This window comes from Sturnus vulgaris, chromosome 2 (genome assembly GCF_052056855.1).
Source record: "Sturnus vulgaris isolate bStuVul1 chromosome 2, bStuVul1.hap1, whole genome shotgun sequence".
Taxonomy (NCBI): Eukaryota; Metazoa; Chordata; class Aves; order Passeriformes; family Sturnidae; genus Sturnus; species Sturnus vulgaris.
This window is the reverse complement of record NC_142244.1, coordinates 29,447,431-29,473,745: the sequence shown is the minus strand read 5'-3', so window position 1 is coordinate 29,473,745 and position 26,315 is coordinate 29,447,431. Positions and strand designations below refer to the sequence as shown.

General features: G+C 39.8%; 1 protein-coding gene across 2 annotated transcripts in view; it reads left to right on the top strand.

The window, feature by feature from the left end:
• GSK3B (glycogen synthase kinase 3 beta) overlaps positions 1–26,315 on the top strand; it is a 150,643-nt gene that overhangs the window by 69,545 nt on the left and 54,783 nt on the right. For both annotated transcript variants that reach the window (XM_014888881.2, XM_014888883.2), the window contains exons 3-4: positions 12,763–12,846; positions 25,977–26,087. In XM_014888881.2, the coding sequence (XP_014744367.1) occupies positions 12,763–12,846; positions 25,977–26,087 (195 nt within the window). The remainder of the gene's footprint in view (positions 1–12,762; positions 12,847–25,976; positions 26,088–26,315) is intronic.

Below are 26,315 nucleotides of genomic sequence, written 5' to 3'. Positions count from 1 at the left end.
ATCCTCAGCAGGAAATAATCTTCATTATTTCATACCACTGGTATTTTGAATGCAAAAGGGTCTCAGCACCCTTTGTAGAGAGTTTGATTTCAACAAAATGGGAAAAAGATATTTTCACTGGTTGAATGCGGGGCAAGGAAATTATTTCACAGAGTTACAAAATGGGCAAGGTTGTAAGGGACCACAGTGGGTCACTGCTGAAGCAGTGTCATCCCAGACCACATGGTATAGGATTGCTTCCGAATGGTTCTTGAGTATCTCCAGTTAGGGAGACTCCACAACCTCTCTGGGCAACCTGTTCTAGAGCGTGGTTAATAGCACAGTAAGTAAGTCCTTCCCTCATATTCAGGTGGAACTTCATGTGCATCAGTTTCTACTCATTGTCTCCTGTCTCGTGGTTTGGCACGGCCAAGAAAAGCCTGGATCCATCCTCTTGACACCCTCCCTTCAGGTACTTACAGATATTGATGAGGTCTCCTGTTAATTGTCTCTTCTCAAGGCTGAACAGGCCCAGACCCTCTCAGATATTCCTCATAATCAAGATGCTCCAGTACCTTCATCATTTTTGTTGCCTTCTGCTGAACCCACTCCAGGAGCTCCATGTCTCTCTTGGACTGAGGAGCCCAGAAATGGACACAGCACTCCAGCTGTGGCCTTAGTGAAGCTGAGTAGAGGGGCAGGATCATTACTCAACTCCAGGTCATCTCCACAGCATGTCTGTTCTGCATGATATGTGTAGTGGGAGACCTTAATCAGTGAAAATAAGATCTTGTATTGGGAAATACTTGGCAAGGTCAGTGAAGGTTTTGCTACTTGCATTATTATTAACAGTAGATGTTTTAATGAATTAGCTTATGAGAATCTTCTCTAACACTGTCTTAAACACAAAAGAATGCATAGTCTGTTGAAAAGGTGGTAGGTGGTGTAGGAAGAAATTTCTGACATAGTTTGTGATTGACTTGCATTGAGTCTCTTCTCTTTTACGATTGTACTTTTGGAAGCAACTTATAGGTTCAGTGAAGAGAAGTTAAATGTCCTGTCTCCAGGTTTTAGGGTCCCAGATGACTAGGAACTTGCTTGGAATCATCTGGTGATGGCTGCTGACAAACCTTTGGATGATTGGTCTGACCAAGTAATCTTTGTTCCATCAATCCCTTGTTTCCAGCAGTTCTCTTCCATTTACTTGCTACAGGGTTGTGTGCAAGTTCTCGTTTTATTCTGGACACAAGATGGAAGTCAGGATGCTCACAAAGCTACCTGGAGCAGCTCTCCTATGAAAACAGACCGAGAGAGTTGGGGCTGCTCAGCCTGGAGAAGGCTCCAGGGAGATCCTAGAGCAGCTTACCAGCGCCTGAAGGAGGTTATAATAGACCTGGAGAGGGACTTTTTACAAGGGCATGTATGACAGGGCAAGGGGGAATGGATTTAAACTGAAGGAGGTTAGGTTTAACCTAACCTAATTGGATGTTAAAAAGTAATTCTTCATTGTGGAAGTGGTTAGACACTGGAACAGATTGCCCAGGGAAACTGGATGCCTTATTCCTGGAAATGTTCAAAGTTGGGTTGGATGGAGCTCTGAGCAACCTGGTCTAGTGGGAGATATCCCTTCCTGTGGCAGAGAGTTTGGACCTGGATGATCTCAAAGTCCCTCCTGACCCAAACCATTCTGTCATTGTATGATTTTTGTACATACTGGGGGAAGAAGAACTGGGCTTCATGATAATTAGGTTGCCCCTGCCCTGTGTTAGTCCAGCTTGATCTGGTGCTTGAAAATCTCTGAAACTGGAAGCCCATGAGGTGGTAGTGTAGCCTTTTGAAATTTGCTAAAAGTGTGCCACTTTAAATTCATGATGCTCACCTGATATATGAAATAATTTCTTTCTGTACCTTTCTTTATTTTGGAGATCTCTATTTTTTTAGTGTGACAAAGTTGTGAGTCTAATCATAGCTGTGTCTGTGCTTTTTAATTTGTCATTAAAAAGCACACCTTGTTATGCATATAGTTACTAAAACTATTTTTTCTCTGTACTTTTTCTATTGGGCCAATTTAGGCTAGAAGTGAATGTGAAGATCTCCTAATCTTTTCATTTTAGTGCTGTGACACCTTTTTGCCGAAGGAAATAATTGCTTGAAAAATGGGACAGCGTTTGAAAAGCCCTAATGCTGACTAAGAAAAAACCCTCAAGCATGAAGTCTGATAATCTGTATTATCAAATATGGAACATTAATTCTTCAACAACTTATTGTAAATTTGTACTTTGACATAGCTAGCTTTTACTTTCCAAGTGTATGATAGGTTGTTTGTATCTAGCAGACATCACCCAGTGAAATTATTCTGCAGCTCTCGGAAGAATGTGCTGCTGCCTTTTAATATGAAGATACGTATTTGGGGAAGCTTGAATTGGTTTTCTATATAAACTACAAAGGAGTGTTGAAACATTCTTATATGTGGGGCTATCATCTGAAATTTGGTAGGGTATTTATTATTTTAGGTTTATCTTAGACCTGGTATTCACATGTGGTGGTTTTCTTAGTTACAGCAGTAGCTAATAGATTTCGTTATCTGCTCGTGGCAAACTTAGCAAACCAGGGCGTGGGGAACCCACTGTGAATTTGGGGAGAATAGCTTATTGTGTAGGTGCATAAGGTAAGGAGTGTAAGTTCCAGTTTTAACTTCACTGCTGGAGTTGAGCTGATTTCTTCTCCCATTCCCCCAGCCCCAGAGGAGGAGCTGCCCAACCTTCCTCTGAATTCAGCAGGGAATGCTTAACCTTTTAAAAGCTTAGTTATCTGGGAGCTCATTATTAAGAAACTGTGCTTCTTGAAAATTTAATTCTGCTTAGCAAATAATCATCTGCAGGCTTATTGCACTTGGCGGTTCAACTCTACTTTTACTACTGATGGCTCAGTCTTCACCTGCCGTTTCCCTATTTTGTGTCTTCTGATTTGAACCTTGTTCAAATCTCTCAGGTCTGAGGGAGTCAGTTGGCTTGAAATAAAAGCCCCCCATGACTTGTAACATCAGGCATTCTCATGTCATGTAGCAGTAGGCCTGAGACAAAGGAAAAATAAACATTGGAAGCAGCACTTACCTGCTCCCTAAATAAATAAGGCTTTTTTGACAGTGAGGAGAAATAATTTTGTTTTGCAAGTCCTTTGGAATCTGTTTGCATGAAACATCTGCTACATCATGTGTAAGAGAAGGCCAAGAGTAATAAAACATTTCATTAATGTTTAATAACATAGTGATTAGCAACCCAGCAAATGCCTTATGCCTGTGGGAGATTGGAACTTATTTGATTAGTAAATTAATTGCAACCTGTTCTGGTTAAGATTGCAGGTGTAAGGTTCTGTGGATGTTGCAGGTTCCTTGAGGACTGATGTTAAAGGCATTTTTATACTTTCTTCTTAATTGAAGAGTTAAAAATCAAAACATGAGAAAATATCTGACTGCTATGTCTATGAAAGGAAAAGGATTTTTACTGTAAGAGTGTTTTAACAAAGATCATCTGTGCTTCCACTGAAAAAGAATGGCTATTATTATCTCTGAAAGCACAGAGCTGCCTTTTACAAAATACTTTTCAGTTCTTTTTCTACTGCACTTTATTTCAGTCTTACAATGGACTTGAACAATCTCTCTGAGTTTCAGGCTTAGTTCTGTTTCTCTAACTTTTATCTTGGATACACTGCAATTCCTCCTGCATCTGGACTTGCTGCTGGCAGTGCACAGCAGATGCTGTAGAATGGAAGTGTAAAACTCAGCTGTTCATCAGGTCACAGTATTTGAAACAACCACTTAAAAATTATTTTGAGAATTTCAGGTTGTGGTCTAGAAGCGATGTGATGCTGGAAATCAGTTTGTCTTCAAAGTTTAGTCTCAAGCTTCCAAAACTGGAAGGAATTTAGAGACAGTATTAAGAGGCTCTTAAACTCCACTTCCATTCAAAGAGGCAACAGTGAGCTAATGAATTTGTCTTCCACTGCTCAATTAACTGCTGAGATACAGGAAGAAAACGAAAGAAAAGTCAGATTTTTTTTTTTCTGTTCTCCCAGGAGAGATCAAGGCTTGTTTTATCTCTTAACACAAATAACCTATTTCTGTTTCCAGTTATAGCAAACTGTGTAATAAGTGTATGAAGATCAAGTTGTCTGCTTAAGGACTCTGTTCTGCATTGGAAAGAGCAGCCTGGAGTGGAGATGACATAATATGGCACTTGCCATTGCTGACTGCCTGGGGGAAGAGTTAGGAACTGGAGAGCAGCTGGTCTCTTCCTGAGAAGGGATGTAATGCCTGAGTTTATTGGGGGCAATAATAGAATAGAAGGAATTAATAGGGTGTAAACAAGGTGTGTGTTAGTAGCTCAGATTTTCATCCAGTACGCCCATGAGCTTACTCATTACTGTGTGGTTGTGGTTCAAATCTCTGGTTCTGAAGGGGCTAATGAAATCTAGCCCACCTTCGTGGTAGCTGTGTGATTTTTTTGTTTCACTCATTACTCTGGATCTTTAGTTTAAAGCGTATTTTTGACTCCTGCAGCCCCTGCCCTTTTTTTAATTTCAGTCAAGCTGTTAATGAATCATGGGTTTGCAGGTTAGGAGTGTTCTGGTGGCCCCACCTGCACTTGCCTGAACCCTGTGCCTTCAGCTTGCCGTGGCCTGGTTCCAGCTCCAGCCCAGCACACTCTGCCCACTGGGTTCTTCAGGCAGGTCCTGCCTGCTGCTGCCGCATTCAGAGCTGACACTTTTTGCCCTGCTCTGTGCCCATGCCAAGGCTGAAGGTCGCTGTGCTCAGTAATAAATTTTGGACAGAATACAGCTGACACAAGCGTTTTGTGCCTGTGACTTGTTCTGGGTGTTTGCAGGCCAGCATATCAGGAACATTTTGCGGTGCAGCATGGCTGTGCGCCTCCATCATTTCGTGCTTCAGGATCTTAATTGTCAGATTTTTGCAGGATGAAAAACAGTGAAAAGTGTAGCAGTGTTGTGGATCTTGGTAGCAAGATTTAGCTGAGTTTGGAGCCTTTGATTCCTTCTGGTTATATAGTAAAACAGAGCATGATGCAGCCACAACGTGCCAATTTGCGCAGAAGTGCATACAACAGCAATTTGTATCTTGGTCCCCCTGGCAGTTTCCTCTTCTCATGTCCTTGTGTGGCATGGTGCACATGTAGTCGTTATTCTCAGGTTGTATAGGTACTTAGCTGCTGGGTTTTCCCTTTGGGATTCCTGTGAATGGAAAGCAGGAAGAGATATAAGGAAGGGGTGGAGGGTGAGGGTATTTAAAGCAGCAATTCTGTGTTTGAACTGTAAACTGCTGATGGGTATCACCAATTTTTTGTTTGTTTAGTTTTCTTTCTTTGTTTTTTGTTTTCCTTAGGGAGTCTGAGAACGTCAGCAATATATAAATTAGTATTTGATCTGTGTTTCTGTGAGTTTTTGGATTATAGATTTGAAGTGTTTCTACAATTGCTAACTCTCAGAACTGCTTCTGTGCATATGTATGTTTGACACATTGGTAGAGGTTGTAGCAGGACAGGGTATGTGGACTTTCTGACCTGCTGGGCTCCAAGTATTCAGCAGTCATCGATGAGACAGCAGGAACTGGATGGTGGGTGTTGTGGCATTAAAGCTCTTGGTATGTCATAGATGCAGGTATTTAATAGATAATATTTGTTTGCTGGCATTGTCCTCTATTTTTTGATTAAAGGTCATGATCATGTGATTTTGAGATGAACAGGTGTGCTAAAAGTGGAGACCACCCCAAATTAGATCTGCTGGTGCTGTAAATATGCCGTGACTTACAGGAGGAGGAGACTGGGGCTTTGTTCTAATCCACCCCTCAAACGTAAATGAGGAAAACTGTGATCCCTGTTGACATTTACCTCTGCATTAAATTGCTTGCCTAAAAAATGGACTTAACATGGGTGGGTAGCTATTGATGACCAGCGTGGACAGATTCTCAGCCCAGACTTCTGTAGTTAAGCCCCTTTTGCACTACTTTTTTCTCCAAGCACTGATGTATTTATGATATATTGGGGCACGATGGGTGTAGGAATTGGCCTTTGTTCTGTAAAATGCCTGAATTATCATAGATCTGTTAAAGTCAGTTCTGTGAGAGTAGTTTCTTTAATAGTTTTGCTGACAGCAGGATAGTGTTAAAAGCACTTTTGTGATTGATGGAGTTTGAAATCTGTCTTTGGAGGAATGGGTCAGGCAACTTCAGGAGTTTTACAGAGAAGATATGGTGCAGCTTTTATTTTGTGGACTAATTACTAAGCTTAGGACAAACCACACATACTAGGATTGGAACTTTAGTAACAATATTAGTGAAAATGTGCTAAATATGCTAGGGTTTGTGATTCCATTGCACCTTGGTAACCTGCAAGGTGCTATTTCAATGACATCCTCTGTGGTCTTGAGCCTTTTTGTTTTGGTAAGTTTTGCAAAGCTTACTTTAGGGGGTATGGCTTCATTGTTGTGCAAGCAGCTGTTTCTGCAAGGCACCAAGCCTAGCTGGCTAGGATCACACTGAAAGTCCTCTCAGCATGTGCCTGCTGGCCTTGTGCTTGGAGTCCAGCCTTTTTCTTATGGTGGGAGAGGGTCAGAATAAAGAGTGTTTTTGCTGCTGGATGAAGAATGCTTTGAATCTCTCAAGGTTTCAGCCTGAGCTTGTTCTCAGGGCAGGCTCAGCAGTGCAGCAGGTGGAGGTGAGTGGATGTGATGAGTCATTCTGGGTGTAGAAGTGGAAAGACGCAGGAAGGGGAAAGAAGCAAGCCCTGCTGCCCCATCACTGTCTTCATGCACCCTGCTGTCAACTGTTTTCTTCCCCAGTTTGCCCGTGGCTTTCTCCTCATGCTCTTCGTTGTGGAAAAACCCCTGTAAAGGATAAGAAATGTGGTAGAATGGATAAGATTATGGTGGAAGCAGAGAGAAGGAGGAAACAGTAAGCACGACATATGTAAGAGCAGGAATAGTGTGTATACTGAGAAATTTGGATCTACCTGTGCTGCTTCCACCTGTCTAAAAAGCCACAGTTCATGCAATTATGCTCCATTTTCAATGTTTTAATCTGATAGAATAACGCAAGGTACTGAGCTTCATCATTCGAAGGTACTATACTAAGAATAATAACATTTACTTTAAAAAATGCAGAAATAAGCATTAACCTTGTAGCCGTGGAAAGGGGTTTTAACCCTTTAAGTGTGGCGGAAATAAGATGCACAGCTACATGGTCGTCTTTCATGACAGGAAGAAAGAGACAAGTTTATTCAGAAACACACTTGGTTTTATAGCATGACTCGAAACTCCAAGAGTAGAGTAAAGTTGACTGGTTCAGAGAGAAGACACCCCATTCCCAGGGCCTGGTCACACACCACAACAGGTGTTCTATCTTTGTTATTAATTCCTTTTTATTTTGACCAAATTATCACCCTGGGAGAAATTCTCTCTAGCCTTGAGCTGGACCAGCTTATCAGCTGGGAACAGAGCTGAAAAGCTCCAGCCTGGAATATTTTTCAGGCTGTAATTTTCTTACTTTCTCAATATGTGTCCCACATAACCGTAGTTGCTGTTCCTACTTGATATAAGCAAGAAGTCTGATGCTGAAGGCTCTTGTTGAATTAGACTAGTAGTTTATCCTGCTTTTCCATCTGAAAGATACCTTCTCTAAAAGTTCAAGAGATACGTAATTTCATCTGTTTAAAATAACCAGGTAATGACGTTGGTGTGACAAAAAGCAAAAATATAAATTTCTAATTACTCCCATCTTATCTTCACTGAACTTAATTCTCCAAGGACCTTGTTGAGACTTTGAAAAGCTGATTCAGAAGAAAAACAGAAATCAAAACCCAACATGCCCTTCAGCTAACAAAACTAAGGAGTTCACTTCTCAACTGGATGCAGGTTATGTTTCTCCACTTGACTGGATGTATATTGACAACATCATGATGACATGAGCTGTACGAAACCTTTCCTCTTCATTTGTAGTAATCCAGTTCAGGAACTTGAAAGTCTATAAAACCTCATCTCTGATGAGCTAGTAATTTTATCCCCTGCTGTAAGAAGGGGAGGGGAGAAGGTGATGGGAAGGGTGTAAGGCATGGAGAAGGCAAAGAATCAGACTAGGAGTGATGAATGCAAATTGGTTTAGGTCTGGAAATTCCTGGATGGGGAGGAAAGGGAGTGATGGTTATCCTAGTCTGTAATAGCAGATTACAGTAGTAGGGCAGAAGTGACCTTGCCTTGGTGGTATAGTATCACCTGCAGTGTTAGCACAGTTCTGAGGGATTGGGAATGTAATTTTGGAGAGAAGGCAGGAATCTTCATGCATTAACTTTGTCGGTGCTTTGAAGTTATAAATCTGATTATTTGGCAATCTTTAACCTTGATGGGCAACCAGTTTTCCTCAATTTAATGAACAGGTAAGAGGTAGTCTGGTTTAGGAAAGTTGTCTTAATGAGTGATGAACAGGGTTTTGTCCCATGGCATTTGCTTCAGTAGTTAGTGAAGGGCTTTAATGCAGTGATCATAGAGCAGTCTACATCAGCAGCCTTTGCCTTCTGGATAAAGAAATCTGTTTTAGATAAAGAAATCAAACTGCAGAAAATTTGCTGAGTAATCCGTTCATAGTCCCATTCGTTTGCGGCTCCTCAAAGAAACATGTGCTGTGGCAGCACGTTTTGGTGGGAACAGGTGTCTCCTGGGTCCTGTGGCAAGGTGAGTGTTGAAGGGTATTGCTTTCTACAGTGCTTACCAGGCCTGGTACGCTCGTTAGAAAACTCAACCCTTTCCTTCATGTTGAATGGATTGGAGACCAGGAAAGTGTAACTACTTCCTCCTCTTTGAGTCTTTGACTTTGCATCCATGTATCTTGGAAGACAAAAATGGTGAGTTAGGGATAAGCATGAGCCTTAGGTTTTCATCTACCCTGCATTTTGAATGGGCACTGTCAGCCTTTCTCATCAGCATAGTTTGGAATTATTTTAGTTTGCGTTATCTTTAGACATGCGTTTTGTCTCTTGCACTTCATTCATGTCATCTGTCACTGTTCATTTCACTAAATGTTCCCTGGTTATAATCTGATATTTCCCCATTCCCTCCAAGCAGTTTTGCACTGGTATTTAATAGCCCACATCATAATGTGAAAAGGTTGTTACCTATTTAAGATGTTTACAGGGAAGTATATGGTATAGTGAGACTACCTGAAATATTCATCTGAGAAAAACTAATTCTTGAACATGAACATCAGTAGCGTTCCCCTGCCATATCAAATTTGAGCTTTGCAACTGTTCAAGTATTTCCAGTTTTAACTCCACCAGGGAATGGTGTTTAGAAATCAGCTTGGTTTTAAGATAGCTGAGCTGACTATTTGGCTAAGATTGCAATTTAGATATGTTTCCTTCTCCTAAGTCACAGGATGCAAGATATGGGTTACTGTGTAACTAGTTTATGACATCCCTGATATTAACACCTCTTGAAACACTGTGCAGCTGCAGCAGATGGTCAGGATGAGAGCTGAAGGAGATGGATCAAAGTGGAAGGCATCACAGTAGGCAGAAACTGTGCTTGTGCTAGGATGAGATACTAGAGTATAAATATAAGTTCAGCCTAGCATTAGAATAACTTTTGCTGATTTCTTTTTTCCAGTGTGTCCAATCAGCATGTACACTGTCTAAAGAACATGAAGCAATAACCTGACTTAAAGTATGTATGAGTATTTTAAGAAGCTAGTAGAGATATTACCAAAATAATATTTGCACATTAATACTTAGCATATTCATGTTTCTTCCAGTAAATCCATGAGCTAAAAAGTATTATTCCCATTTCACAGTCAGTAGGAGAAAGGGAAGAAGAAATTACTTGCCATATGTTGGGCTATGGAATGCTGGTGGAATTTGACTGAGATGCTAGAACCTGCAGTGTTAGGTTTGGTCCTGTAGTAATGCTGTTAAATTCTGTGAAAGCCAACAGGAGAAATTAGTTTTCTGTCATAATACGTAATTCCATAACCACTGGGATCTAGAGCCATCCGTGCTTTGACTCACTAGTTGAAATCTGCCCCATGTTATACGGTCCACGGAGATACCCCATGGCCAGCAGTGGTTTGGATGAGACAAGAGGATGGGATTCTGTTGATCTGAAGTTTATGTTTTGCTATGCAGCACAGGAACCCCAGCCATGACTTCCAAAATTGACTTTTTTAATTGGATTTAATAAAAAATGAGTAAGTGGAGAATATGTGAGCTCCCGTTCCTACCAGGAGAATGCTTTATTCTGAGAGATGTGAGGCATATTGACGAGGTTATGTGGTGAATCCTCTATTCCTTTTTCACAAATTTACTCCATAAGATTTCAGGAGTTACATGAAAGCCTCACAGGCTCTCCTTGCCTTCTCTTAGTTTCTCTCTTCATCTTGCAGTATGAAATAGCCGTGTCGTGGTATGCACCAAATGGTCTTAGGCATTAATCAGTTCAGAGGCCAGGCAGGCTCATGGAAGGACTTGCTCTCTCCTTAACTACCAGCTCGGTAATTGCCAGCTGATAACTGTGTGAGATGTCACTGGTGTTTGTAAAGAGCTGGCTAATACTGAGGTATTTTTTCAGTCAGTGGGTGGCAGGGTTGATAGGATTAATGATGCTGCATTTTATGTAGCGCCTCTGTCTCAGTTTGAAAGACAGGTATTTTGCTAAGGAAGGCGAGAACCCCTTTCCTGAGATGCAGAGTGCAACCCCCTCCCTTCTAATTATTATAGTTTCAAATCAGAGGCTTTCAGGCAGAAGATATGGGGATAGGAATAACAGTTCTTTACTGATACCTAACAAGGCAAACAGCAGAAACAACAACAGCTATAAAAATTGACAACAAAACAGAACAGTATAGCTCAGTTCCAGTCCCTTTTGGCCAAGGCCCTCTCCCTGTGCTCAGTTCCCGGTGCTGTGGGCAGGGCAGGTCCCGCGCAGCTGAAGGGGCTGGGTGATGGCGGCAGCGGCCCAGGGGTGAGAGGGATGGAGGAGCCGCTCCCCCCTCACGGTGTCGGTCGTGGTGCTCGGCACAGTGTCCGGAGGCAGTAGGATGGAGCAGGAGGGCAGCAGAGCAGTGTTCGACAGCAGGGAATGTGGCTCTCGGTGGTGGGATTGCGGGAAGATGCTAGATCGGAGCACGGGCCGTCCTCCTTTCACTCCACGAGCCAAGTGAGAGAACGAGAGCAAGAGAGAGCCCAGGCCCCTGTGCCACCTTTCCTTTTCCAGTGTCCCCCTATCCCCCACCCCCTTGCGAGAGAAAACTATTGCTACTAAGGTGTAGGCACAAATACTTAGCATAACAATGGGAAAAATTTCACAGAAAGAAAAAGGAACAATTCAACCCCTAACAGCCTCTCTTTTTTAAGGCTTCATGGCTTTGAGGAATTAAAAGTAGAGTTTATAGCCATGTTAACATTAGAAGCTCTGAGTGGTTCTTACAGATTTCCTTGACAATTAATTGTAATGACAGACATAATATATGACCCTCTGATAACACAGGCTCTGAAATCATTGTTTTGACAGCAGCACTGCACAAAGTGGGTGTTAGCTTTGTGCACTTAAGTGTGAAAATGTGTGGTGGCTAAAGAGTTTTCTTCCCAAGTATTCTTGAACTTGGCCAGAGTTAATGATGCTAGTAAAGACCAATGAATTAGTTGTGTATTAGTTCTTGCTGGTTTAGACTATATTATTAGCAATCCCATGATGTGTTGGTTTGAAAGTAAAACCAGTGCGAGACTCCAAGTCAGTAATACAATTTAATAGGAGAAAAGAGAAAAAATAAAATACATGCAATAATACAAAAGAAAACCACTGACAGAGTCAGAATACAACCTGACACCCTGTCAGTCAGGGTGTTGGTAGCAGTCCGTATAAATGGTGGCTGCAGTCCTCCTGGATGACAGATGTGGTTCTGTTGAAGCAGTGCTCCTGTAGAAGGTGCAGTTTTCCTCTGAAGATCCAGCGATGATGTGGAAAAGGTCCGACTTTCCTCTGGGATCCAGTGGAAAGGTCTGCCCTCGGGTCCCAAACCCCAGTTTTTTATCTAGGTAGGAAAGGCTTGGCTCCTGCCCCTGGTTGGGGCATCTCCCAATGGGGTGATGTAATCTTATCAGTCACACAATAGGACTTAATGGCCCATTAACAGAAGATATCTTCTGGAGGAAGGATGGGTTGTGAATAGATAACGATGATCATCACCCGGATCTTATCAGATGGCACATCAGCAGAGGATATCTCCCACAGAGATAAGGATCACCACCCCTCCCACATTTTAACAGATGGTGATAGAATACACATTTTTGCATTGTACCCCAGGATAGTTGGACACATAGGTGGAAATGTTATGTTTGCATTATTTTTACAGTATTCAAAGGGAATAGACTTCCCATCCTTCTGGTTGATACATTGTATTATTATAAGATCAGAAAATAAAAATGAGAACTTAATGTTTTCTTGCCTTTTGCCACTGACCCTTTGCTAGAGAAAATAGGTAATTCATGGATTACGTGATGGATTTGTTGACATTTATTTTAGAGAGAAAATGTACTCAAAGTTGGTAACATTCTCTGTGATAAAGCAATTCCAATAAATACTAATCAACATGTGAAAGCTGTTGCCTCTTTCCAACTTAATTGTTCTTTGGTTTGTCAGCTTCTGTATCTGTATGCTAAAGTGTTCACGATGGTACATTACCTTTTTCACAAAAAGTTTTTCTGATTGTTTGCTTTTCTCTTGTTTCAGAACAGAGAGCTCCAGATTATGAGAAAGTTGGATCATTGTAACATTGTCCGATTGCGTTATTTCTTCTACTCTAGTGGAGAGAAGGTAAGAACGAAAAACAAAGGAATGTGTCCTGGTAACTCTCAGGGGTATAACTGGACTGTCTGAATGTCTGGAGACAGAAATGTGAAGATATTAGACTTAAAACACTGAGCAAATGCTATAATGGTGCCCAGCAGGCCATACTAGAACAGATGTTTTTCAGTTCAGAAGTGTGTGGTCCTTGAGGAGTGGTGTTACACTAAAAATAGAAGACTGCAGTAGATTTGCATATCCACTGCTTCTTTCTTAATTTAATGAAATCACAGCTGGGCTTTAAGTGTTCTAGCACTACCTTTCTATATGTGCAGATATATGTTTTCTATGATTCAGTGTTAAGCATGTTAGATTTAAAGCATATATGTGACTTTTCCCTCAATTAGTCTTTGTATGCTTCTGTCCCCCTTCCTTTTGCATATGTTCCAGGTTGAGTTTCAGAGGCCAGAGGAAAAAATAATATATAATCATATGATTGTAGAATTTGTCTAAATTTTTGTGCTCCAGAAGAAAGAACAGATAGCTGGATTTAATGACTCTCAAGAAGAGATACTGACATTTGTTTTTGTTCAGTCCAGATTTAAAAATTCCGTGATTTTTTTCAATAGGAGGTTACAAGGTTTAGTTTTAATGTGAAATTACAATGTATTCCTTCTCTAAGTATCTATCATCATTTTACAAATCATAGGAGAATTCAGGATGAAATGGACTTCAAGATGGCATCTTGCTCCAGCCTTATCCTTAAAGCAGGATCAACCATGGAGTAAAAACAAAGTCATTGTGGTCTGTGTGGGAGTTAATGTAAATTGTGAGGTCGTGAAATGAGCTAGATGACCTTCTGAATTTTCTCTGATCTTTCTATATATTGCTACAAATATTTATATAATTTCTAGATAATTTATGCAAATACTGCCGTTTTTTCCCATTTTTTAAGGATTGCATCCTTAGTTGTCTTCAGATGCTGATACACTTGTCCACAGTGCTCTAAAGGACTGTATATGAGAGCTAATAGCTACTGATGGGCTGCTAACTGCAGGTTCATTAAGTGGGTCAGCCGACTGGGAGAGGCAACCCACTGCTTTCATAGTCTTTGGAGCCAGAAAAGGAGCTAACATCTCCAGGATAAATTGCTTTTGTCTTGCGCAGTGCACAGGGGGATAATTGGAGGAGATCTGCTGTTACCTGATAGGTGTTTTGCAGGGGACCTGGCTCTGTACCTTGCCTGTGCCTATAGAAAGCTTGCAAAACTACAGCATTCAAGGAGAAATATAATTTAGGTTTTTCTAATTATTTTTTCATCAACCTCCTCTTTCCTTCCTTGCCCTTGGCTGGTGCTAACAAGTGTTTTCAGCTGTGTATGTTTTGCTGGTAGTGCAGTGTCTTTTTTAAGCTTTAAGTATTTTGTTCATAAACAGAAATTCCTCAAGCAGCATGAGTACAAAAAGGAAGATACTGTGAATGAGGCTTGGGTTTGGGATTTTTTTGTTGGCTGATTGGCTGGCTTTTTTAAAACAGCTTGTAACTTAACTGAAGTAGAATTTCGTGGACAAACAGAAGACAACTGACTTATCTAATGGCTTTCAAAAACCTCCTGCAAATAGTGGAGTGTTAAAACCGTTTATAATACTTGTCCCAGGAGCTTTTGTGTAACAGTAACTTGAGAAAAACGCTTTTGTAAATCTTTAAATTAAATTATGTTGAGCTTGATTTTCCAGTCTGCTGTTTCAACTCCTCATGGCTTATTTTTAACACTAATTTTGCTTTTAAAAATGTCTCTATCCATGACCGATGAATCTTTATGCTTCAGTGAGAAGTTTTCTTTCAAGTTGCTTTCTGCTCCTTGGTCTTCAAGCCTCTGCTCTGTGCCTTTGAAATTTCCACTGCTAAGCTGTTGCAAAATAAGACAAATGAGAAGCAGTCCCTGGGGCCAGCACACGCCCAGCAGAACATCAGCAGTGTAATGCTGCAGTTCAGGTTGAAGGTCTCTTGAAGTTCAATACAAAATGACACTTAATTGGCTTGCAAGTATTTCCATGTAGGTGGCAGCATGTGAAGATAACTGTATGATGGCATGCATGACTCATGCCCATTCTTGCAGCTCTCAGCAAACACCTGCAGAAGAAGCTGTAGCAAATACATGCTGAGTATTAGCACAGCAGCTTGTCATAGGTTTTCTTCCACAGACTATGGGGTATAGCAGGTTGCTGTTCTTGCCTTGTAGGAGATTGGTACTCCAGTAGGAGAAAGGGGGCTGGAGTTTGTCTGCTGTTTGGGAAAAGCTCTGCATAGCAGCAAATTAGTGTTCTGAAGTTCATGTGGGAAGGAAGGAAGGAGAATGTTTCTTATCATTCTTTTGTCAGTTTTTGGAAGCAACAGCATCTTTTCCTTCATATTGCACTTATAATCAAGCTTTCTGGGGGTTGGAGAAGGGAGAAAAGCATAATTTCCCATCTGATAACCAGGAACGATGTTTAGGAAGCAGCTGCAGATATAGATGATACGTTTATGATGACAGGGCTATGTAAACTTATCATTGAAGCCAAGTCCAATGGGAAGAATAATATAAAAATCCAAGCATTGTATAGCAGGAAATGTGGTAGTGTAGTGATGAGTTGTGCTTGCAATTGTTGACTGTCTTTGTGAAGAACTTGATGATCCTCTGCCATTAATCTGTGGTTGTGATAATTAAGTCTAGCAGCAATGGGAAAATCTCAGATGTAACTCTTATACGGCTGATCTCTTTAATTAAATGTTGATACTTATATATCAGGCATTCTTTTGCATAAAGATTTTCTTGCCACTGTTTACTCCACCTGTTCCTGTTGCTTGAACTTCTTCCCTGGTGCTTGACACCAGCATGTCTAAGCCCAGAGACTTCTCTTTCTGGGTTGTTTTTGTTTGTTTGTTTTTTTGTTGTTGTTGTTGTTTTTTGGATGGCATTTGGGGTTTTTTGTAGTTTTTTTGTTTGTTTCGGTTTGTTTTTTGCACCAATGTCCAAGAAGCTTAAATCTGTCTTGATTTAGAGATACTTCAAAGGATTTCTCCATATCTAGTCAGACTGGCAATCTTTGAAAGCCATGTGCCTAACAGTCACTTTAATTAATTTCAATTGCTAGATATTTTTAGACACTGGAGAACCTTAAAACTGTCTTCATTTTAGCAAAAAGGGAGGTTTTGTTCTTGACTGGAGAACTGGAAAAGTATTAAAAAAAAAAAAGTAAAAAATTCTTGCTAGTTCCTTTAGCTGCATCCAAGTTGTATCACTAGTTTGTAGAGATTCGGAGCTTTCCATTAGCTGTTTCTGCTGGCTGTGTGGAACTGGTTGAAGGGCTCGAGCTCCCTATCTTTTCTTTTTCGTTGTGATGAACTCTACCTTTTATAAGTCTCCTATTTGCTTAAACTTCTTTCCTGCTTTTGACAAAAGCCATCAAGCCTTAGCAGCGTGAAAATTGTGTAACAAACATGGCATTCTCCTTTCTTTTCTGTGACTGGGTGACTCCCTGTTGTCTAAACATTTTTAAATTTATATTGCCTTTATACAGCAAAGTGCGTGTGTATATATATACACATGCACACATATTTACATCTTTATGTATATATATATAGATGTAAAAAGTTGTTCTGAGTACTAAGTATTAATCATGTTTGACTAATGATTTCTAGTCTAGAAGAGCTCAAAGAAGATGTGTAATTTATATTGAGATGACCATTGACAGGCTTGGCATTCAAGTTGCTTCTATAGACTATTTCCTCCTCAATTCATTCATTTTGAAACTTTACAGACATTTGTCAGACCTGTTGAATAACCCAGTTTTTTCAAAAGCCTCTTCCTTAATGAATTTGCCAGAGTAGATTCTGATTTTTTTCTTCTTTTGAGGCTGTACGAGATATCAGATAGCAGGGCACTGACTTTCATAGCTGTAATATGCTTTTCAGTAATCTAAAATGTGTAATTATATCTGGTGGAATGAGGCAGAGGGAAAGAAAAAACAACTAAATGATGGGTTGAATTGTGTACGAAAGTTTCTCCTGGTGAAAGTAGTCACAAGACTTTTCCATGCTGCATTTCTGTGATTTACGGTTTTCTAGGTAATTCTTGGAGAAAATGAACAGGATTTAGGACTAGCCAGGTCCACTGTTTGATAGCTTTGGTATTATGCTTTAGGATAAGATTTTGAGCAAGATGGCTGGTTTTCCTGTCAGCTTTCCACTGCAGATCGGACTGTATCAGGAAGGCATAGATTTCAAAGTTAATTTTTGCTACATTTCCTTAATTTCAGGAGCTGTTTTGCATTTAGCATGATATAAAAAATGTATGTCTTGATTTACTTCTGCAAGGGGAGATGATCTTGCCACCTGTCCTTTCTAGCCTAATTCTGCTGAGAACCTTTCAAGGCATGTTCCAAGGCAGGGCAAACATGAATATGGGAAATAATTCCCCTGACTCCTCTGCTAAGAGTATTCCTTAATGTTTTATAGAATGACCTAACTTCTTAAATCAGTGGCTGTCAAAAAAATTACTCAGCTGTGTAAAAATTGAAAGGAGTTCCTGATTCTGCCTTTTTTTATCCCTCTCTATTTCTGGTTAGATTTTTGTGGCATTTCATAGCATTCAGTTTTTCTTGTATGGCTACTTTAAAGTGTTGAATAGACTGATTGATCCATACCTGTGTCCAAAAGAAGATGAAAAGTTACTGGAGGGATTTGTTTCTGCATCAAATCAAATAAAAAATTAATAATTTTTGTTGAGTAATTCCACCTGTGGTTGTCCTTTAGTTTTTCTTACTTAAGGTGGCTTAGTATTCAGAGGAGTCAAAGCAAAAATGGAAGCAGAGCGAGATGGCAAATAGGCAACATGCTGACACTTTTTTGGAGGCTGAGCTGGCCCTTCTGCATGCTTTAATTGATGTCAGGTCTTATTTAGCCTTAGCTATAAGGGCATCTAGCCAAAAGTCCATGAAGACTCAGAATGGAAATTTACTCCCATAAACTTAGACTGAAGTTTAAAATAAACATGCAGGAGATCCGTGCTGAGCTACATCTATAAGCTTCTGTGCATGATCTCCTGTGCTTTAGCAGCAGTGGATTAAATGGCAATGAAGAAGTTTGGAAGAAGGGGCAACTGTCTGATTTGCAAGCTATATTTCTGTTATATCCTCCACCTTTAGACAGGCATGAACATCACCAATATTTCTTGCAGGAGTGTTCAGATGAGTCCTCATGTAAGAACCATCCATCCATTCTGTTCACTGTTAAGTGGGAACCATTTGATTTCTTATTTGAACTAAAAAAAAAAAAAGTTTTTACTTCATAAAAAGGACAATTAACAGAGCCTTGAACTCAATTTTGCACTGACAGTCTATGTGAATGTTTTGCACCAGCCTAGTAATGTGCTGAAGGGCCATCACTAGAGATGAATTTAGTAACTACCATTCATTGAATCCCTGGCAGATCTTCTGTGTTGTCAACAAAGAAGCAATTAATGCCAATTATGAGGAGTTTTGTGATGTTAGTATCTCTGTAGTCCTTGCCTGAGGCCTTCCAAGCTCATTTCAAAAAGGGCACCAGTCATCCTATAATGATTATCGGTTACTACTGTTGGGGCTTGCAACAAGCTGGGAATTTTCTTAGTTTTAGTTATGAGCAGTCTCTGGTTTTGAGTAGGTTTTGTTATTAGAAATAGTTTTGCCTACCTGTGGTAGGGGTTCACAAAAGTGGAGTAGGCAGCAGTGACTAGATCCTTAGTGTGGGAGATACATGCAAGTGACAATAGGAAGCTTAGAGATTTCTCGCTAGGCTGGTGAGCCGTCTGGTACATCTCCTTGGTTGCTGTTTTGTTCTCAAGACATTCCTCTGCCGTCTCTAGCTCCTGCTCTCATTTTCCCAGTGTTGGATGGCCATTAGAAAGGTAGCTTGTGTTGTTTGTCCTGAGGCAGGTATATAGTTTGAACAATTACTGTGTATTGTCTTGCCTAGTTTTTTGTCATGGATATATCCTGATTCAGAAATTCCTACTCACTCTGGAAGGTAGTGAACAGTCAAGAAAACAGTGGATCTCCAAGACTCTGCTTTTTGTTTCATCACAAAGTGTACAGGACAGTCCAGTGATCCAAATATCTGTTAATTTTCATCTTCCAACAGCCTTAGGGCCAGTTCATGGCACAGTCCCTGCCTGGGAGCTGGGGTTCAAATATCCACAGATCACATAATGTCAAAGATGTTAACTCAGTCCTGCCTTTTAGATGTTGGGCAAATGTTTCCAACTTCATAGAAATTCTCCTTGGAAGTACATCTATAAGCTTAAGGACTTCAGAGGGCCATAAAATAAACAAGAATCATCAGGGATTCCCAAATTATTTTAATGTGTGACCTTTTCCTTTACAGTTGCTGCTCTTTAGAGGGGGGAAAACTAGGTCAGAAAATCTTTTTCTTTTTTCTTTTTTTCTGTCTGGTATAAATTTACTCACCACAATCGGGTAGGTCAGTCAATAAGGCAGTTTATTAATTCGTTGATAAGGAACAGGCAAGCAGTGCTGGGGATACAGGAAGTTTGTGCTCTAACTCGTCCGTCCTACCCCTGGTCATTGCCCCTTTTATAGGTAGTTTCGGGTGGGGTCGTGTCGTGCTTACTGTGCTAGGGTACAAGCCCAAGCAAGCCTGAACACGTTGGCTACCATTCCGGTAGCCGTAGCTACAAGCCCTCACCAGGTCTGGACAAGGCTCGAACATGTTGTCAGATTACACTCCTAGCAAGCAGGTAACAGCAGTGACAAGTCTGTTCATGTCTATACAAGCCTGCGTTTTTCCTTATACATAAAAAGTGGACACAATTAATAATTTTAGTGACAAAATAATAAAAATACATGAAAACAAAAAGGCAACAATTTACAGCAAAGGGATTTAAACAAATACAATGAAATAATTAGATTTTCCTGTGTCTCATGTCCATGCTTTACTTTGGGTTTAGTCTTTTTGTTTATATTGATCTCATGGCATATATTTATAATGACACAAATCACTATGTAACATCTCACACTGACAAAGAATGTCTTAGTGCATGACCTAAGAACCTCTACTCTTTCAGTAATCAAAGGTAGATAATGTAAACCAGCTGGCTTCAAACAAGACCCAAGAAAGTTCTTAAATACGAATATTATTGGGACGGTTGACTTCTGGCCTTATGCTGCCATCACAGCTGACCCACTTGGTAATTCCTATCTACATAACATGATTGTGTTTTGCTGAAGAGTAATGAGCATTGCAGAGCAATTTGGTAAGTTTTGACAAGTAGGCATAAGAACTGAAGTTTTGGGACACATCTCAGTTCTCAAACTCAGTCATAAAGAGTGAGGGATTAGGAAAGGAGATACTTGCCCAATATTTGCAGTACTTTTAAAAAGTGTTGGTATCTCTCTCAGCACTGCAGTTGAGTCTTCAACTGTTCTTAGACCCCTGGATTTATCTGTGTGAAACCGCAACTGTATCTCTAGGCTTACGCTCCCTTTATTTTGGTGGCAGACAAAGCTCTGTTTTCAAATAGATGTGGTTGTAAACTGCAAGTAAAAACAGATACAGGTGGCCACTGGATGTCACCATTCCTTCATACAAATAAGGTCAGCTAGCACGTATTTTGCATTCTCAATTTTTTATTGTGTATCATGTCTATTCATTAGATAGAGTAGGAAGGCCACAAATTTTGCTTTGTCTTTGAAAGTGTGTGAAAAGTCTTTGTATCTTTAACGTTCAATGTCAGCCTTCAAGATAAGAGAAGGAAGGTGGGTCTCACATGGTGCTTGATAAAGGGATGTGAAGTGTGTGCTGGTTGTAGCTTTAAGAAAAGTAAAATACTTTTTTTATTTTTTTTTTTTTTTTTTAAATCTAGGGCAGAAACTGTGACTTTGAACCTTGTGTGTTGTCTAAATCTAAGTACCTAAGTGAGGGTGAAGGGCATAATTTACCTCACGCTGACATTCTAGTGTTCAAATAATGCACTCTCAAAAAAGGCATGGTCCGCATGAAATGCTGAAAGGCATTTTTTTGCTTTCCAACTGAAAGGTAAATCCCTCAGGTGCTTTTTGACAGAACCCTTGCATAGCTGCATCCTGTCAGTAACTGCTCCATGCAGCATCTATCTCTTAAGCATCATCAGTGGGGTGCTGTCATATGGTAAAGAAAATATCCTCTTGAGTAAATTGGTTGGCTTATTTGCCTCATACAGCCCTAATACTGAAGGCTTGGGATAATTTTAATAACAAGAAGTACATTTTGGAGGCATATTACTTAATTTTGGGCATATTGCTTATCTGTGTGCATTTAGCTTGAATAGGCATGTAAAGCGAGTTTCTTCAGAATGCAAATCCACATTTATTTCTCCTAATGCAAAGTTAATTTAAGAAACTCCTGTATTGTTCATCTCCTCTCAGTTGTGTTCATACAGCTGATCAGGTGGAGTCTGTGGAAAGCAAAGGAAAACACATCCCAAACGCTGCCAGAACTGTCACAGTGTTACTAATCTGCCAGGAGATACAAACTGAAATGAGCATCTTCATCACTTTTTCCAAATGCTGAGCAGTTAATATGGTCGCCCTAGAAGAAAGAGCACCCAGAATAGTTTCTTAACCTTTTAATCCTATTACTTGATGTTCAGAGAAGTTTTCCTTAGATTCCACATAGGCCTTGGCATTTCAGGAATACTTCCAACGTCTTATAAGATGCTGACGTATTTTCAGAGTAAGAATTTTCCTTTTGCTGTCAGTCTGGTGTTTGGCATGTATGACCCCCCCGGCTTCTATCATCATGGTAGTAGATAAGAGAAATAGTTGTACTGTGACTGACTAAATATTGGTTGCTGCTTTATATGTCCACGTTGAAAATGTAGTGTGTCTGATACATGAAAACAAAAGCTAATAAAAGCATATAGGAACCACTCAAGATTAATTTGAGGTTTGTTGAGGTAGGGGATGATCACAGAGAAGCAATACTTTAGCTATCACTGCAAGGAACAATCTAGAAAAGTGAATCTTTGAATTCAACAGCCATTGCTTTATTTTAATTCAATAGCTGTTTCTTTATATTGACCTCAATTAAGCACAACTGGAGGGTGCTTTAAACAGATTACTTATTTGGACTGAAAGAGAGAAGAGTTTTAAAGTGGAGTTTGAGACCTCCGTGCAGCCTTTCCTTTGTCAGTAAGGCAGTATTTTCAATTTCACTCAGTCCTCAGCCACATTGTGTGTAATGCTCACGTACTTTCATCCTGTTTTGTCGTCAAGTTTTGGCACAAGAAAAAATATGAAGTTGATAAAATATTTTGGCTCTTGTGTCCCAGTCTTTCTCATGCCTCTTATTATGGTACAGGTTGTGTGAATATTTATTTGCATTAAGTGTTCCACCAAAGTGAAACAGTGCCTGAATTGGTGATTCTTGAGAGGTGCAGAGTGATTTGAAGGCAAAACAGTAGTTATTTTGCTGTGGCTCATTTTGGAGCAGTGTTTGTCAACTGAGAATTTATCTGCCAAGTGATTTATCTGCAGCTTCTAGCACCTGATACAGTTGCTGGTACATGAGCCACATTGCTGAAGTCAAAATCCTGATGAAATACTTGGATCCTGGGTTTCAGGATCCAGCTTTCTGCCCTCCCCCCTTCTTTATTTTGAACTGTACATGGTCATAACCTTAGCAGCAAGCACAGGAGAATATAAATACGCATAAACATTTGACCTGCAGCAGAAAGCTAGTAAGCCCTAAGGTCTTTAAGAAGTGAGTTATTTAATAACACCCTGTGTTTGCTTTCTGTTTTTTGTATGCTGCAGCTTCCTCTGGACTTTTCTCTGTTGGTCATTTCAGACGTGACAGTCAGGTTACCTTGGTTTGTTCCCAGACCAGCAGTTTTGAAACAGCAGTATGGAAACAAGTCACTTGTGGAATATATGGTGAGGTTTCCTGTAATGGAAAGATATGCCTTGATCGTCCCAGTTGATCCTCGAGCAGTTGCCCTCATTTGGCAAGCTGTTTCAGCTAACTCTGTTTCCTATTGCAATACATATGGGTCAGTGGAAAAATAAGTGTTTAGGAGGAATGCATGAGGTAGAAAAAACAGGTTACTACATCATGCTTAGAGCTTGTCAGGCTTCCTAGCTTGTCCTGAATCTTGTTCAGGGGAATTCAGGTAACTTGGGTATTATATTCATCCAGTTCATGCTCACTGAGAATGATCAGGGCTTGTGAAACTCTTTCCTGTATGTTTATCAGACCAGTGCCAGATGACATCAGGAGGATGTCATTTGAATAGTCTTTAATCCATTATAGCAGTCATTAAGAGAACTTCTGGAGTCAGTTGCATGTGATAGAAGTGAAATATGCCACTACTTACATGGTCAACGACTTAAGCATTGCCTTTATAGCTGCATATTGGAGTTCTGGATCCCTCAAGTGGTACATCAAAACCTGATAGTTGATGGGTGGGGTGGGGGAAGGTGTTCATGTGCCTTTGAGTTCTGTGTGATAGAGATTTACACAGGAGCAGTAACACACAAAACCCATGCTGTTTGTTTAGGTACTATGGATGGCATCAAAACTGAGAAGTCTCCATCTCTAAAGATGCAAATGCCTCTAGGTTTTTTGTGCTTATGTTATGCCATGCTATTGAATTAGTCCCATTTTTAATAGAATGTAAAATTAGAAATAAAAATTGAGGCACTAAAAGCAAAGCAAAGATTGTATGAACTAGAGACTAGCTCTGTAATTCTCAAAACTCACTGCTGTGAAGTAGTGCAGACAGAATTTTCTGATCATATTTTCTACTGTTTTGCATGTGTCCTTTTGCTTGTATTATGAGAGGATTATATAAAACCACTATAATTTTTACTCATCTTTTTCCTCAAATCTCTTATGTAAATATTTTCAATACATGAAACATGAATGAAATACATGAAACATGAATCCTTGGATCAAAGTAACTAATCTCAGTAACAGTACTTGGTGAAGTGATTTGTCACCAGTAAGACTTTCCCATCCTCTGAGAGGCAGACATTTAGCATATTCATCAGGTTGTATCTACACTGAAGCAAACAGCATTCATATTCATGAAACTGTTTTCTCTCATGGTTTACAGGTTGCCTTACCAGGCATAAGCTGACTTTGAATTTTTTAGGACAGTTATTTTTGGTATTTTATAACTAAATCTTGAAAGCTCTGACCTAAGAAGAGGTGGTGGATGAATTTTATTGACTTGAAGTGAGAGTCAGGGAAAGAAGAACTTTTCTTGTTGCAGGTAAAATGCTAAAATACAAGTTCGTTGGGTTTTTTGGTTTTTGGGGCTTTTTTGTTGTTTTCTTTCTTGCATACATTTGCATATCTGTGGCGTTCCAGAGCCATTTCCAGAGCTAAATCCTCTGCACTGCTGGTAGTTGTCCCTTCTCATCCATTTAAAAAATTTTCTTCTCCCCAGCTTGGTCCCCAGAAGCCTTCACATTGTTCCCAGTTCATGGGATTGTGCTGGGAGAAGCACCAGCATAGGCAGGGTTTCAGAGGTTAGTCCTTGTTTGTGAAGTTCGGTAAGACCAGATAGATACAAGTTGGTGGGCCATTGTCATTTGCCTAGTGTTGTGCTATTGCGACTGTCATTTAAGCAGTGATATTAAGAAAAGAGTTTTGTTTTTTTTTTTGTAGGGAGGAATGACGTAAGCAGGGCCATGCAAGGTGACTTGTTCTATTAGGAGGTATTGGTAAGAGCTGTTAAAATGTCATGAAAATACAAGCCTTTATTGTCAAATTATGGTGAACAGAGATCTTGAATTCCAAGCCTTTAAAAGCGCACAAAGCCAGCAGTTCTCTGCGTATGTATTCAAGGTGTGTATTTCTGTGTTACAGTGTACCAGACTGCTGCTCTTTGCTGTGGCAGGACAGCAGAGCACTGTGAGAGAAACACACCGCATTCTGTGCTTGAAGTGATAGGTCAAGTCACAGTAGAGTAGTAGTATTAAATTGCTGTAGCTATATAAGGTTTGGGCTTAGGTGTTATGATATAGATAGACAAGGGCCTCCAGCCGAAGACTTGGGAGCTCTCTGCTGTTTGCATCCATGTAAATTCTCTGTATTGTCTTTCTCTAAAGAAAGTTCTAGGTGATAAAATAGCACGTGCAGGAGAGGTTACTTCTAGATAATTCACTAGCTTTCAAAATAATTTTTCATGCTGATATAGTTAATTATATCCACCCCCCAACATTAAATGTACAGTCCTGGTAGGATTTGCACTGAACACTGCATTAAAATATCAGAAGTCTCTTTAAGACCTGTTTTACTGCTGAAAAGTCTCAGTTTTGCAGTCAAGCACTATATGTTTACAGTATTTTGTCATTTAAGTCCTCTTTGTTCCTTCTTTCCTTTGCTAATGTATAAGGTACTTTATAATGTAACAAAGTACCTCATTATAAAGTTACTTCTGTTTTTTCTTTTGTGTTATGTTCACCTGACTCTCTAACTTAATCCGAGATACTAAAATTTACACTTCAGACTTTGGTTTTGGCCTGTTCTCTTTTGTCATGAATAAATTCATATGTTTGAGATTACTGGACATTGAAATACCTGTAAACAGAATGGTTACAAATGTTAATGCTGGCTTAGTGTATACAAATGGTTAATATATATTAATCTCTTAATAGCTGGGAATTCAGCAAGATGAAAGTGATATTTCTAAAAGATGAAGGTTGTTTGAACTTTTTTTTATGTGTTGTTGTTGGGGGCTGAGTTTTGACCTTTTAAATTTGCACTGGTTGGGTTTTGGCAGGTAAGGCACTAATGAGTTAATAGGCTGTTTTAACTAATTATGCAGATGTTACCTTGAAATACTCTCCTAATGAAAATACTGACTGGGCAGAACAACTCTATCCTTGTCTCCATTTATAATCTGAAAATATCTTACATTGGAGACCAGAACAATTAAACAAAAGTTTGACAGAACTATTAATGCACAAGTGCACAAGCGCAAAGCCTAAATAGTTCCATGGCAGTTCACACACTAAAGATGAGACTCAAAATGTCCACAGCTTTCTCTTCTTTTAGATTTCTCTGAACACTTTTATTGTACTTCATGCCTCAAATCTAGTGCTGATTTGTTTTTCTTCTCTGTTCTCTTTCAGAAAGATGAGGTGTACCTCAACTTGGTGCTGGACTATGTTCCTGAAACAGTATACAGAGTTGCCAGACATTATAGTCGGGCCAAACAGACACTCCCTATGATTTATGTCAAGGTAGGTAACTGACAGATGTGGTTAGGTGAAGAAAGATATTGTAGAAATACACTGTGAATACTCTTTTCTGACATAATAGTAAATAATCAGAAATTTTTAGAAGCAAATAGATCTTGAGGCAAGGAAAAAAAAGTTCATAATTACTTGTTGTTATGGCAAAGGAAGAAGAGAGGGTTGAGACTTTAACAAACACTCCCAATTTTTGACCTTACAGAAATCTTGGAATGG